General features: G+C 38.6%; 1 protein-coding gene across 1 annotated transcript in view; it reads left to right on the forward strand.

Annotated features, from left to right (window-relative positions):
• Nucleotides 1–4,419: 4,419 nt before the first annotated feature.
• The window catches only part of ARHGAP29 (Rho GTPase activating protein 29), a 73,639-nt gene continuing 64,279 nt past the window's right edge, over nucleotides 4,420–13,779 (forward strand). Inside the window, exon 1 of the mRNA XM_006830947.1 lies at nucleotides 4,420–4,656. Coding sequence (XP_006831010.1) covers nucleotides 4,452–4,656 — 205 coding nt within the window. The 5' untranslated portion in view covers nucleotides 4,420–4,451. The remainder of the gene's footprint in view (nucleotides 4,657–13,779) is intronic.

Here is a 13,779-nt window from a genome sequence, read left to right on the forward strand (position 1 = left end):
GATGTCCTAATTTTGTTAAAGAAGTTATTCATATCTGTGCATTTGAAGGATTAATGTTACATAGATTTGAAACTAGTTTAAATGTAGAATTTACATACTCAGAATACTTTGAGATTAACAAGAGTATTGAATAGAGGACCTTTAAAAAGCAATTAAGAGAAGTGTTAGAGGAGCTGAGGGATGAAATTGCTTACAGAAAGGTTGGTGGTTCAAACCCACCATCTGCTCTGTGAGAGAAAGCTGTGACAGTCCATCAAGATTTACAGTCATGGAAACCCTATGGGCCAATTCCTATAGGGTATCTGCCAGCTGGAATCAGCTCCACAGGAACTGGTTGGAGAATTCTATATAAAGAAGCAGAGAAACACTAGAAATCCAACTTAAGAGTTCAGTTTTATATAATCCTGTCTTCACTCAGCTTCATATCTTTTTTTGTTTTATTTGAAAGACTGTTTTCAGAAACAGACTTAAAAAACAAGCAATTCTACTTTCCCCTCAAAACACTGCAACAACCCAAAGTTGACATTTTTTCTTTTTATAAAAATGAATTGAAACTTTATTAGTAAATACTATTCTTTCATTATTTGTTCCGCAAATAGTTTTGAGCAGTTTATCCCTCATATGCTAAGCAGTGTGCTGTGAGCAGAGAACACATGGTTAGCAGATAGGCATGGTCTTGATTTCCTGGAGATTATAAGTCTAGATGGGAAGACATGAATCATCTATTTGAACTGTGATATGTACAGTGATGAAAAGTCTAGAATGCTGTAACACATCCAAGAGGAGCTTCTCCTCTAGTATGTTTTAATTTTTTACAGGGGAGTAGGGTGAAGTGGTGGTGGGGAGGGTCCAGGAAGTATTATCTTTGAGCTGAGATCTGAATGAGTAAATGGAGACGAGGAGGTATTTCTGGTAAAAGGAACTGCCTAGGCCCCTGAGCGGAACAAAACAAATTGATGTTTTTCAAGTTATAGAGTCATGACCCATTATAGCGGAAGGCAGTCAACAATGTTGAATGTGACGTGGAATAGCAGAGAAAACATCGATAACATCACACGGATACTTAATCATAATCTGTGTTTTATTAAAGTAGTGTGTTACATACTCACACAAGCATCTTCATATACATAACATACAAACATAGCATTCTTAAAGCATGTATTGGCTCATGATACAAAATTATTTCCTGCTGTGGGTCACAGTGAACAAATTCTGTTAGAAGAATGGAAAGGAGGTGTTGAAAGCCAGGAATTGTGACTCTACCTGGCACCGCAGAGGTTGGCAGGAGCCATAGTTTATGTTGAATTTTGTGTATAGTACCTTCTCACTTATCCTATAGAAGGGATTGTAGCAGAGAAATGATATGATATTTATGTTTTGAAAAGTACAGTCATTCTATTTGGAATGGGACAAGTTAGTACAGTAGTTCAGACAAAAAATGATAAGCGAAACTAAGGTAGAGACATTGGAGATAGATGGGAGATCTGTAGGCTAGGAAGTATACAAATCTATGGAGTAGGGTGGAGTTAGGAAAGAAATGATATAGTAATATGTGATTGGAAAAAAAATTAAATAAAACTTTATACTGTAATCCTCCCATTTTGAAAGTATCTAGATATCCAATACAAATATTTGAAAAGCATGTTAGTGATAGTGGTGGGCCGTGGAATTGGTTCCGACTCATAGCGATCCTGTACAGGGTTTCTGAGGCTGTAAATCTTTACGGGAGCAGAAAGCTTCATCTTTCTCCTGCAGAACAGCTGGTAGTTTTGAACTGCTGACCTTGAGGTTAGCAGCCCAACTCGTAACCACTACGCTACCAGAGCTCCATCCCTCAGAGTGCCTGGTGGTTTAAATGACTTCACCTTTTTGGTTAGCAGCTAAGCATTTAATCACTGCCAGGAGTCCTGGTGTGGTGCTGTGTGGTTTAATGCGCTGGCCTGCAAAGTCCGTTCAAGCCACAAGGCCAGTAGTTCAGGCTCACTAGCCGCTCCTTGAAAACCCTATACAGGGTCACTGTGGGTTGGAACTGACTCAAGGGCACTTAACAACGACAACAATAGGAGTCCTGGTGTGGCACTGTAGATTAATGTGCTGGACGCTGGACCGTAAGGTCAGCTTGAACTGCAAGGTCAGCAGTTCAAGCTCACGAACTGCTCCTTGTTGTTAAGCATCGTGGAGTCAGTTCCAACTCATAGTGACCCTGCACAGGGTTTCCAAGGCTGTAAATCTTTACAGGAGCAGAAAGCCTCATCTTTCTCTCGCGGAACTGCTGGTAGGTTCGAACTGCTGACCTTGAGGTTAGCAGCCCAATTCGTAAAGCGGTTACAAATCGGGCTGCGAACCGCAAGGTCAGCAGTTCGAAGCTACCAGCTGTTCCATGGGAGAAAGATGAGGCTTTCTGCTCCCGTAAAAATTTGTAGCTTCGGAAACCCTGTACAGGGTCGCTATGAGTTGGAACTGACTCCATGGCACATAACAACAAAGCTACCAGAGCTCCTTCAACTGCTCCTTGGAAACCCTATATAGGGTCACCATGAATTGCAACTGACTCAGCTGCACATAAAACAACAGCAACCATCAGAACTTGGAGTCCTGATGTGCCTGTGTAGGATAAGCACTGGATCTCAAGGTCAGCTTGAACCACAAGGTCGGTGGTTCAAACTTGGGTTGCTATGAGTTGGAACTGACTCAACAGCACTTAACAACAACAACAACAGTCAGAACTCCTTTACCAGAAATGTTGCTGTGGCAGTGTCCTGTTGAGTCGTTCAAATTCATTGTTGTGAAGTGCCATCAAGTCAATTCTGACTCATAGTAACCCTGTATAAGGTTTCTGAGAAGCAGCTGGTATGTTTGGACTGCCTACCTTGTGATCCTACAGTGCTGACATAACCCTTTATAGTGTTTCTGAGGCTGTACATGTTTTACTGGAACAGAAAGCCTCATATTTTGCCCATCAGGTCAGTTCAGTCTCATAGCGTCCCTGTATAGGGTTTCTGAGGACCTTGTAGTTAGTAGCCCAGTGCTTATCCTCTAGCACCACACCAGGACTCCTTTACCAGAAATTGTTGTTGTTAGGTGCTATAGAGTTGGCTCTGCCTCATAGTGACCCTATATAGAGTTTATGAGGAGGGGCTGGTGGGTTTGCACAGCTGACCTTGTAGTTAGAAGTCCAGTGCTTATCCTACAGTGCCACCTACACCAGGACTCCTGCCCTGTCTGTTGTTGTTGTTGTTAAGTGCCATTGAGTCAGTTCCGACCCATAGTGAACCTGTATAGGGTTTCTGAAGAGTGGCTGGTGAGTTTGAACCACCGACTTTGTGGTTCAAAGCAACTTTGCAGTCCGGCGCATTAGCCCACAGCCCCATACCAGGACTCCCATCGCTACTGTGGTGCTCCCCAAAATCTTACATTTATTTACGTAGCCAGTCAGTAGAAGTATCAGATTAGTAGACACCCTCAGATCTAATTTTAAATAAATATTCTCCCTGAAACTTGAAAACCCAGGACATTGTGTGTATGCGTTTATGGATAATTGTTGTTGTTAAGTGCAGAGACTGTAAATCTTTACAGTATCAGAAAACCTTATCTTTTTCCTGATGAACATCTCATAGGGTCAAATCGCTAACCTTGTGATTAGCAGTCCAGTGTTTATCCTGCGGAGCCACCGAGCTCTGTTATGTATGCTTAGGGAGAATCAACTGTAATAGATTGAACTTTTATGTGCTAAACACTTGTGTACCATTGTCTTATTAATTCTTACAATAATCTCATGACATAGGTGTTATCAGGATGTTATGCCCGTTTTATAAATGAACATGCCAGAATAAAGAGATGATTAACAGCTATCAGACCACACAGTGCAAGATGGAGGAGGATTTTGAAAACAGGTGTTTTTCTTTTTCCCTTGAGCTCATGTTTTATCTTTATTTTTGAAGGTGATGTCATGGAGGGAGAACATGCTCTCCCACTAAATGACGTTTCAGAACAGCTTTTCCAATGATTAAAAGAAAGAAAAAAGAAAACACATACATGCGTTTATATGTATCTTAAAAATGAGAAGAAAATGATAGCATGAATTTTGGAATCAAGACAAATCTGGGTTTAGGTACCAATTTGTTCATTTATCGGCTATAAGTCTGGGCAAATTCTGTAAGCCTGAGGATTTCTCACTTGTGACATAAAGAGAATGTAGTTTGTATGTCATGAGTTGTCAAGATTACTGGGACTTAATAATAAATAAAAGCTGCTGTTACTAGTAGTACAGTGGGGATTTTTCGCTGTTATTTGTTTTAATAGAATACTAAGATGGGCTGTGGACTAGTGGTGAAAACCTAGTATAACGTTTCCCTTAGTTGATGTAGTATGTGTGTTTCTCATTTATTTATTTTTTGTTTGTTTTTCCTCCCCCTTAAGGATTTCAGTTTTTCTGACTCTTATATGAAAGGATGATTGCTCACAAACAGAAAAAGACAAAGAAAAAACGTGTTTTGGCATCAGGCCAAGTCTCTACTGATGTTACAACTTCTGAAATGGGGCTCAAGTCCTTAAGTTCCAACTCCATTTTTGGTCCGGATTACATCAAGGAGTTGGTGAATGATATCAGGAAGTTCTCCCATATGTTACTATATTTGAAAGAAGCTATTCTTTCAGGTTTGTCAACTGTTTTATCTTAGCTTTTCTTACTGGATAGTTTGTAAAGTTTTAAATGCCAGCCTAGCTATAAATATATGTGTATACAGTGATAGGAACAGGGTATCCTGCGTTAGTTATTATTTGCACCCCCCCCCCAATGTTTGATATTTATAGTATAAACTGTCTTATAATCAGATTCAGTGCAGTAGATAATAGAATTTTGATAAGGGAACAAGAGTATGAAAATTGATCTCTGGTCTTGGTATTTGGACTCATTTGATATACAGGAAAATTTCAAATCATTGGATTTTAACTTCCTTTGTTAACAATAACAGTGCATCGATTGGTCTATAACAAGTGGCTAATGTTTACAATTTACATTGTTGACAATTTTGCCTAGGCTCAGCTTTTCATATTGTTTCTAAAATTTATGTAAAGTGAAATTTTTTCTCTCAAAATCAAACTCTTTTCCCTTTCTGTAATCTCTTCCTCAGCAGCCCTGGTGACACAGTGGGATAAGTGTTGGGCTGCTAACCAAAAGACTGGTAGTTCAAATCCACCAGGCGCTCTGGAGGAGAAAGGCAAGGCAGTCAGCTTCTGTAAAGATTTATAGCTGTGGAAGCCCTATGGGTCAGTTTTATTCTGTCCTATAGGGTTGTTTGAAGTCAAAATGGACTCAAGGACAGTGGGGATCACCATGAGAATTTATTCTGTCTTGTTAAAAGATAATGGAGCAAGACACTTGAGTCTCTTAAAGCTGAGAATTATGGACAGATCTGCATTCCCAGCTTGATTATAGTACCTGTCTTTGGATTCTTAGTGCCTCTTTGATATATAAATTTGAGGGTAGTAACCAACTTGACACTTAACAAGTGGTCACTATGGGTCGGAACCAACTTGACACTTAACAGCAACAATAGTTGATAGTTAAAGATACAGCTCCTATTCCTTTACAGTAAGTAATAGTTCATTTCTATATTCTGTATTTCTATATTCACTTCTATATTCATGTTAAGGAGCTCTGGTAGCATAGTGGTTACGAATTGGGCTGCGAACTTCAGGATCAGCAGTTCGAAACTACCAGCTGTTCCACGGGGGAAAGATGAGGTTTTCTGCTCCTATAAAGATTTACAGCCTTGGAAACCCTGAACGGGTCGCTAAGAGTTAGAACCGACTGACTCCATGGCACATAACCACCACCATCATATTCATATTTGTATATCTAGATGTAGAAAATGAAGATTCTTAGTATTTTCATGTTTATATGAGACCTGGGACTTCATAGAACATCTTAAGATAGATATATGTATCTTTGTTGTTAAGTGCTGCAGAACAGTTCTGACTCATAGTGACCGTGTATAGTGTTTCCGAAGAGTGGCTTGAACTGCCGGCCTTTCTGTTACTAGTTCTGTTGTGTAGGGTCACATCAGAATTTAAATACTAGACTGTATTGCTAATAACAATTTAAGAAACTCTTAAATTTAGTTTGTAATTTGTGGGTGGTAAAAAGAAAATTAAGGGAAAAAATACTTTTTTTGACAACTGATTCTCATTGAATGGCCAGGGAATTTACATGATTTACTCTGGATTTATTTTAATGCCTGATTGATTCTTCATTCAAAGTTAAAAAGGATATGTGCATGTAATTTAGGAATAAATCTTGGATTTAACAACAAAAATTTTTTTATTGTATATAATAATTATATTTAAAATATAGAAATATATAATAATACTTTAAATTATTCTTACTAAATTCTGGAAATTTAGTTGATAGAACCATTTTTGTTCTTATGCAGAGACATATTTCTAAGTATATAAATTAACCACATTTAAAAAGATTTGGAAAATGCTGCATAATAATATGCTTGTGTTTAATTTTGATTTTGACTTTTAGCTTCTCCAAATATCAAATTAATTCATATTTAATTAATAGAATTATTTATTATGGGGATCACATGAGGTATAAGCTTGAGGAAAACTGATAAAAAGTTTTAAGTGCTGCAACTTAAAACTACTATGAGAGTCCTGGTGTGGTGCTATATAGGACAAAGCACTGGACCGCAAGGTTGGCTTGAACTGCAAGGTCACCAGCTCCTCAGAAACCCTACACATAGGGTCCCACTATGAGTTAGAACTGATTCAATGGCACGTAACAGTATGGAAGGAGCTCTGGTAGTATAGTGGGTTAGAGTTGGGCTGTTAACTTCAAGGTCAGCAGTTCAAATATACTAGCTGCTTCTTGGGGGAAAGATGAGACTTTCTGCTTTCATTTGAACCACGAGGTTGGCGGTTCTTGGAAACGCTATACAAAGTTGCTATGAGTTGGAACTGACTTGACAGCACTTAACAACAACAACGACAAAGACTTACAGCCTTGGAAACCCTGTACAGGATTGTTTTCACTCCACAGCACATAATCACCATCACCACCACCATACATACTGTGAAATTCTGGTGTGGCACTGTAGGATAAGCACTAGACTGCTAACCAAAAGGTTGGTCGGTCATTCAAACCCAACAGCCGCTCCTTGGAAACCTATATAGGGTTGCTGTGAGTTGGAACTAACTCGACAGCACTTAACAACAACACACATGCTATGTGTTTGACTCAACAGTAACAGGTTTGGTTTTTTTGGGCTTAAAACATAGGTTATGCTTTTGTGTTCTGGAGATTGAGAAATGTCTCTGGGCTTCTTATATTTGTTTGTTTGTTTTTACATACCATCACGTTGTAAACTGTAGCCAGCAATGAGCTGCTTCACTCTTTTTCCTTTAGCGTGATGAAGCTTTGTCAATATTTTGTCTTTGGCCCTGCCAATATTTTCTCTTTTGCTTTTAAAAGGAAGGATGCCACTTTTTTGGCAGTTTATTACCTTTTTTTTAAATTGTAAATTGAGTGATAGTTTACATGGGAGAACATCCGTTTTGCACTCATCCTTTCATATTTCTTTGCATTGCAATGATTATAATCCTCTCCATGAATCACCATGCAACACTATTTTCTTCTATCCCCTTTGTTTGATGTACACAAAAACACTCAGGAATATATAATAATTTGAACAACCAAAGTGAACATTCTACAAGCCTGCCTCCTGGCCACCAGCACACAGCCTTTCTCTTTCCATAAGTCTAGAGTCCTCAATTGCTTTCTCTCTCAATGCCATCATCTCTGCCTCCATCTCAGGTGTTGCTGCTTCTCTGGATAGGGTCCCACATTCCACTCATGCTCTTCTCACTGATGTCCTAGGCTCCTCTGTTCTGGAACGTAAGGTTAACTACTCTCCCCTTTATTTTATAAAACTTCTACCATTACAGTTATGACAATCGCAATTAGTCATAATAATAATTACTCACTATTGAATCATAAGAATCTTATCCCAATCTTCTTTCACCACACCTATCTAGACAAGATGGAAATGATATAGTGGGAATTCTGCTTTACCCCCGCATACTCTGAAACTAAACCCCCTCTTGAAAACTTTTAAGCCAGCCACTTACTGCCTTTATAGCCCCCCATTTTAGGTAGCCAGTGTCTAGTTGCCTGTCCCTATCAACCCTGTGCACAGAGGGGATAAGTTTGATCCTTGATATGAAGACTCCTTCCCTCTCTGTTGGTATTTTGAGCCACTACATCCATAAGTATGGGTTAAGTTCATCAGATTGTAGCAATTTACACTTGTTTACTTTATCAAATTTCTTTATCTTCCTCTATTCAAGCTCTGATCATCAAGCTGTTGAAGCTAGATCATATGGGTACTGTCTGCAAGTTTGGGCATTCTTGTGCGTCTCCCCTAGTTGATTACTTTTTAATGTGTTATCTGTTCATAAAATGTTAAAAAGTTAGTTTTTAAGAAAATTGTTGTTGTTAAGTGCCGTCTAGTCGATTCTTACCCATAGCAACCTTGTATAGGGTTTCCAAGCTCACCAGGGTCACCAAGCAACTGGTGAGCTTGACCCACTGACCTTGTAGTTCAAACGACTTTGCAGTCTGACACATTAGCCCACAATGCCACATAGATAAATAATTACGTCCTTTTTGGTGTAACCAGAATACCACTTTCTAGATACACTTTTATCTGTCAGCCTGTCATGAGACAGTGATGTGCAGTCATTTTCTTACTGCCTCAGGAGTTCAGTCATATTATTGAGCCTGAACTTAGCTGAAAGCTTTGTGATTGGTTTATGGCCACATTTTCCTTTCTCTGAATTACCAAAATTTTATGTAATTGTACATGGTGCTATAACATTTGCAAAATACTCTTAATACAAAATTTAATCAGATAGTTCCCACAAGAGAGTAGCTTTTTAACCCTAGTTTACAGATAAGATATATGTATCACTTAGATTATGTGATTCTGATTATCTCCTGCAGCTGATAATTGGTGACCTCCGTGTTTGGAATCCAGAGGTCATGAATGCAGAATTGTGTGTTTTTTTCCACACTCTCAGTTGTTTCACCTGGCAGATACTCTGTAAAAACACTGCTCTATTTTCATTCGTTCAGTGTTCAATTCTATATTTAATGGGGATTATAAAAAATGTGGCAACCACTAGGGATATGAAGCTATTGCTGTTGCTGTTAAGTCAGTTTTGACTCATAGTGACCCGTATAGGGTTTCTGAAGAGGGACTGGTGGATTTGAGCCCCCGACCTTGCAGTTAACAGTTTAGTGATTAGCCTATAGTGCTACATGAGGACTCCACATGTAGCTTGTTTTTGTTGTTTTAAGTGCTGTCGAGTCGATTCCTACTCAGAGTGACCCTGTATAGGGTTTCCAAGAGCCACGTGTAGCCTACTGGCTACCATATTGGACAGTGTAGATATATAGAACATTTCCATCATATCTGAAAGTTCTGTTGGATAATGCTGTTATAAAGATTTGGCCTTTATCTTGGTCAAGAATATGGACATGAATTCTTGAGCTAGGCGCTGTAGGATATGTACTAAACCACAAGGTTGATTTGAACCTAAGGTGGCGCTTCAGACCCACCCATTCATTCCTTGGAAACCCTGTCCAGAGTTGCTATGAGTCGGAATCCACTCCATGGCACTTAACAACAACCTGTTAAATAGCATTTAAAGCAACCCTATTAGTGCAGTGGGTAAGTACTAGACTACTAAACGAAAGTTTGGAGGTTTGAACTCCCAGCAACTCCATTGGCGGAAGATCTGTGAATCTGCTTTTGTGAAGATTTCAGCCTATAAAATGTATGGGGCTGTTCTCCTCTGTCATATGAGGTCATTGTCTGTGAGTTAAGGTTGACTTGATGCACCCAACAACAACACAGTAGTTAAGTGAAACTTCAAAAACAGTGGTTCTTCAAGCAATTTAAAGAGATTTATGACTATAAACAAGAACTTGTATTTCCTTAAGCTAAGCTTTCATGTGCTTCTTTGATTTGAATCAGAAGATAAGCTTCCAGCCTGGTTTTGTACTTAGTGGAGTTGGTAGCAAAGGAGGGCAAAAAGAGCTCTGGAAAGAAAACAGGAAGCCTACCTCTACTGCTGATTTGCTTTGAACTCTGGCTTAAGCCAGGGGGTTGCTTGCCCAGGTGCTATCCATTTTAGAATTCTGTGATTTAAAATTTGATTGGAGTTGGAGATTATAAAGAAAACGGCTTAACAGTCATTTAAAAATTATATAATGTAGTTGAGAGGACCTTCTGCAACCCCACTCACTACTAGGCTTTTTAAAATGAGAGTTTTCTGATAAATGGTGGCCTTGTAGGGTAAGCACTGGACTGCTAATCCCAAAATTGGCAGTTCAAACCTACATGCTGCTCCTCGGGAGAAAGACGAGTCTTTTTCTGTTCCTCTAATATTTACAGCCTCGGAAACATTATACAGGGTCGTTGTGCGTTGGAATCAGCTTGATGGCAGTGGCTATATTTTTATATCATTACTCTTAATTAAGATAATGGTTTTATCTTAAGGGTGGTATTTATGGACATTTCCCAAGTGAGAATTTGAAGCTCAGATTGCAGTAGTTGTTAAGCTGATTAAAGAAAATAAGTATATGCTGAAGCACTCTGTGCCCCTTAATAGAATTAAAGTGTGTCTGCAGTTTGCCTCTTGTTTTTTTCATGGGAAAAAAAGAAATAGTGTAATGTGGGAGGTCGGGGTATTGTGAAAGTGCTTCAGTCTTGATAGGAAAAGTGATTGGGTTTGGTAATTTCCTAACACTACTTATTTCTAGGAGGAGGCTCTCTGTAGTCAAGTGGCAGATGTGGAATATGAAGTTTTAGATCTTTATCAAGTGTCATTATATGAATAATTATGGGCTCAGTTTTGTATCTTACATTAAAATGCTGAAGTGCTCAATTACACATTTGCACTCTGTTTAATTATAACTCTAGATTACTATATGTGTAGTGTAAGTATCAATTCAGGTTTTTGGCTGCCCCATGGTGGAATAATGTATTCTGAATTCCAAATAACAGGTTCATAAATGTTTTTCTAGTTTTTACAATTTTAAAATTCTGTCGTTGTGGTATACCAACCCATTCTTGATTGGAGCATCATTGAAAGAAGCCTGGGAGTTTGACAGGTGACAGGCTTTTTACTGGGCATTAGGAATAGTGCAGAATAGCTACTTTTTCTGGTATTAGCACTTGGAAGTGTCCATTGCCAGTGTAAAAATTATTTGAAGGAAAATCAAGAGCTTAATACTATTTTAACTTCTTGACTATACAAACTATTTTTGAAGTGTGTTGAGTAAAAGTTTACTTTTGTGACTCTGATGCATTGTTTTTCTGTTTTGTTTTTTAAATAGACTAGAAAAAAATGATTTTAAAACTCAACTTCAGATAAATTAGTTCTGTAATTTTTAAAAGGGCTTTTGAAAATTTAGAGTGTCCTTTTATTTTGTAAAATCATACCTCTATCTCATAAGTGGTAGCTTCTTGTGACTCTAAATCCTGAATTTGACGGAACTATGCATGGTAAGAAGGAGCTCTGGTAGCGTAGTGGTTATGAATTGGGCTGCAAACCTCACGGTCGGCAGTTCAAAACTACCAGCTGTTCCGTGGGAGAAAGATGAGACGTTCTGCTCCCGTAAATATTTACAGCCTGGGAAACCCTGTGCAGGATCACTATGTGTCGGAACTGACTCTACGATCCTTAACAACAACAACAACAGGTATGGTAAGAGAGGTATGTTGCCTTTCTAAGACAAAATTTATAGAACAGGAGTTAGCTGTTTAATGCCATTCAGTAATGTGTTCTGTTGTGAGAGGAAAGTCTTAATGGACATCTTGTCTCTGAATTAACCCAGTTTGTTTCTGAGTGAATGTGTGGTGGTGATGGTGTGTTGTCAGGTTGGGTCTAGCTCATAGAGACCCTGTGTAGGTTTCCAGTGTTGTAAATCTGTGGAAGCAGTTGGTAGACTTGAACTGCTAACCACAAGGTTATACCCCACTCCACTATCAGTGCTTCTTGGATGAAAGTATAGGAGAGTGTGTACATTTGTTTTAGACAAATATCATTTAGTGTTAAGTTTACCTTTGGTGACTGTTTACTTAGCTTCTCCATTTACAATGTGCCAGGTGCTTTTTGGAATATTAGAAGCCTGAAGTTGCCAGACTTAGATGGGTCCTGCTCTGCCTTCTCTAGAAGTAAACATCTCGAATGGTTGTCATTTAGGAGGAGTGATTGTGAAGGCTGTCAGGACTGAGTGACTTGTAGGTGTGAAACAAATCTTTCAGGAATGAAGTATGAAATACAGGGAATTTATTGATCACATATGTACCAATTTCTAAGGATATAGTAGTAACTGGACTCCTGCGAACCACAAGGTTGGTAATCCAAACCAACCAGCTCTTCAGATGCCCTATACAGGTTTGCTATGAGTTGGAGCTGACTTGACAGCACCTAACAGCAACAAATAGTAGTAACTGGCATATTTGATTAGAACTTACCTATCAAGGAGCTCTGGTAGCATAGTGGTTACTGATCGGGCTGCAAACTACAAAGTCAGTAGTTCGAAACTACCAGCTGTTCTGCGGGAGAAAGATGAGGCTTTCTGCTCCTGTACAGATTTACAGCCTTGGAAACCCTGTACAAGGGTCACTATGAGTCGGAACCGACTCCATGACACATAACCACCACCACCTGTTAAATCACAGATAGCAGAGTACCTGTCATTAAACATAACTTCTTTACCATGGCAGTTTATCATGTTGACCAAGAGCACAAGTTTTGGAATCAAAGTGTCTGAGTTCATACTGCCACTTTTTGGTGTAGTCCTGGACCTGTTACTTATGTGCTCTGTGCCTCAGTTTCCACATTTGAAAAGGGAAATAATAGTGCCTACAGTGTAGGGTTGTTGTGAAGATTAAATTATTTTCTTACTATATGTAAAACTCTTTGAAAATAAGTGCTTTTAAAATAAGCTTTTGTTATTTTTACAAACTCCAGGTAGCTGGGGAAAAAAAAAGAATAGTGCTTATTCAGTAGGCATCTCTCTTATCTTGTAAATTCAGAAGTCACTGGGGGGGGCGGGAGTTTCCTAGTGATACCTTCTGAAACAAGGAGCCCTGGTAGTTTAATGGGTTATACATTGGGCTGCTAGCCACAAGGCCAACAATTTGAGTCCACCAGGCTGTGCCCAGGAGAAAGATGAGGTTATCTGCTCTCATAAAGATTTACAGTCTCTGAAACGATATACAGGGTCCCTATGAGTCAGAACCACCTTCACTACCACCACCATCTTCTGAAGATTTTTTTTTAACCTCTGGTTTTCATTGCTTTCCAGAAAGAGGTCAAGCTGAAATACTAACTAAACTGATTTTAAAAAGTTATTGTCAGTTTTTTCCTTTTAATCAAGGAAAACATGTTTTTTTTTTCCCTTCATTTATTTATTTAAGCATTTCCATGAAGTGTTTCAATATAAACACTACATTATTGTGTTAATGCATGAGAACCAAAATGTGGAGCTGCCTAATCTGTTTTCACTTGATAAGGTGAATGAAGCAGATAGTAAATGGCACAAATGGGTAAAACAATAAAAGTCAGACTACAGGATTAAAAAATAAAGGAATGTTACTCTTTTAGATGATTAGTATTAACACTTTGGTTGACTATAATATTCACACATAGAATTTTCTTGTAGTATAAATATAAAGTTCATTACCTTTACAGTGT

The sequence above is a fragment of the Chrysochloris asiatica genome, unplaced genomic scaffold (genome assembly GCF_000296735.1).
Source record: "Chrysochloris asiatica unplaced genomic scaffold, ChrAsi1.0 scaffold00002, whole genome shotgun sequence".
Classification (NCBI taxonomy): Eukaryota; Metazoa; Chordata; class Mammalia; order Afrosoricida; family Chrysochloridae; genus Chrysochloris; species Chrysochloris asiatica.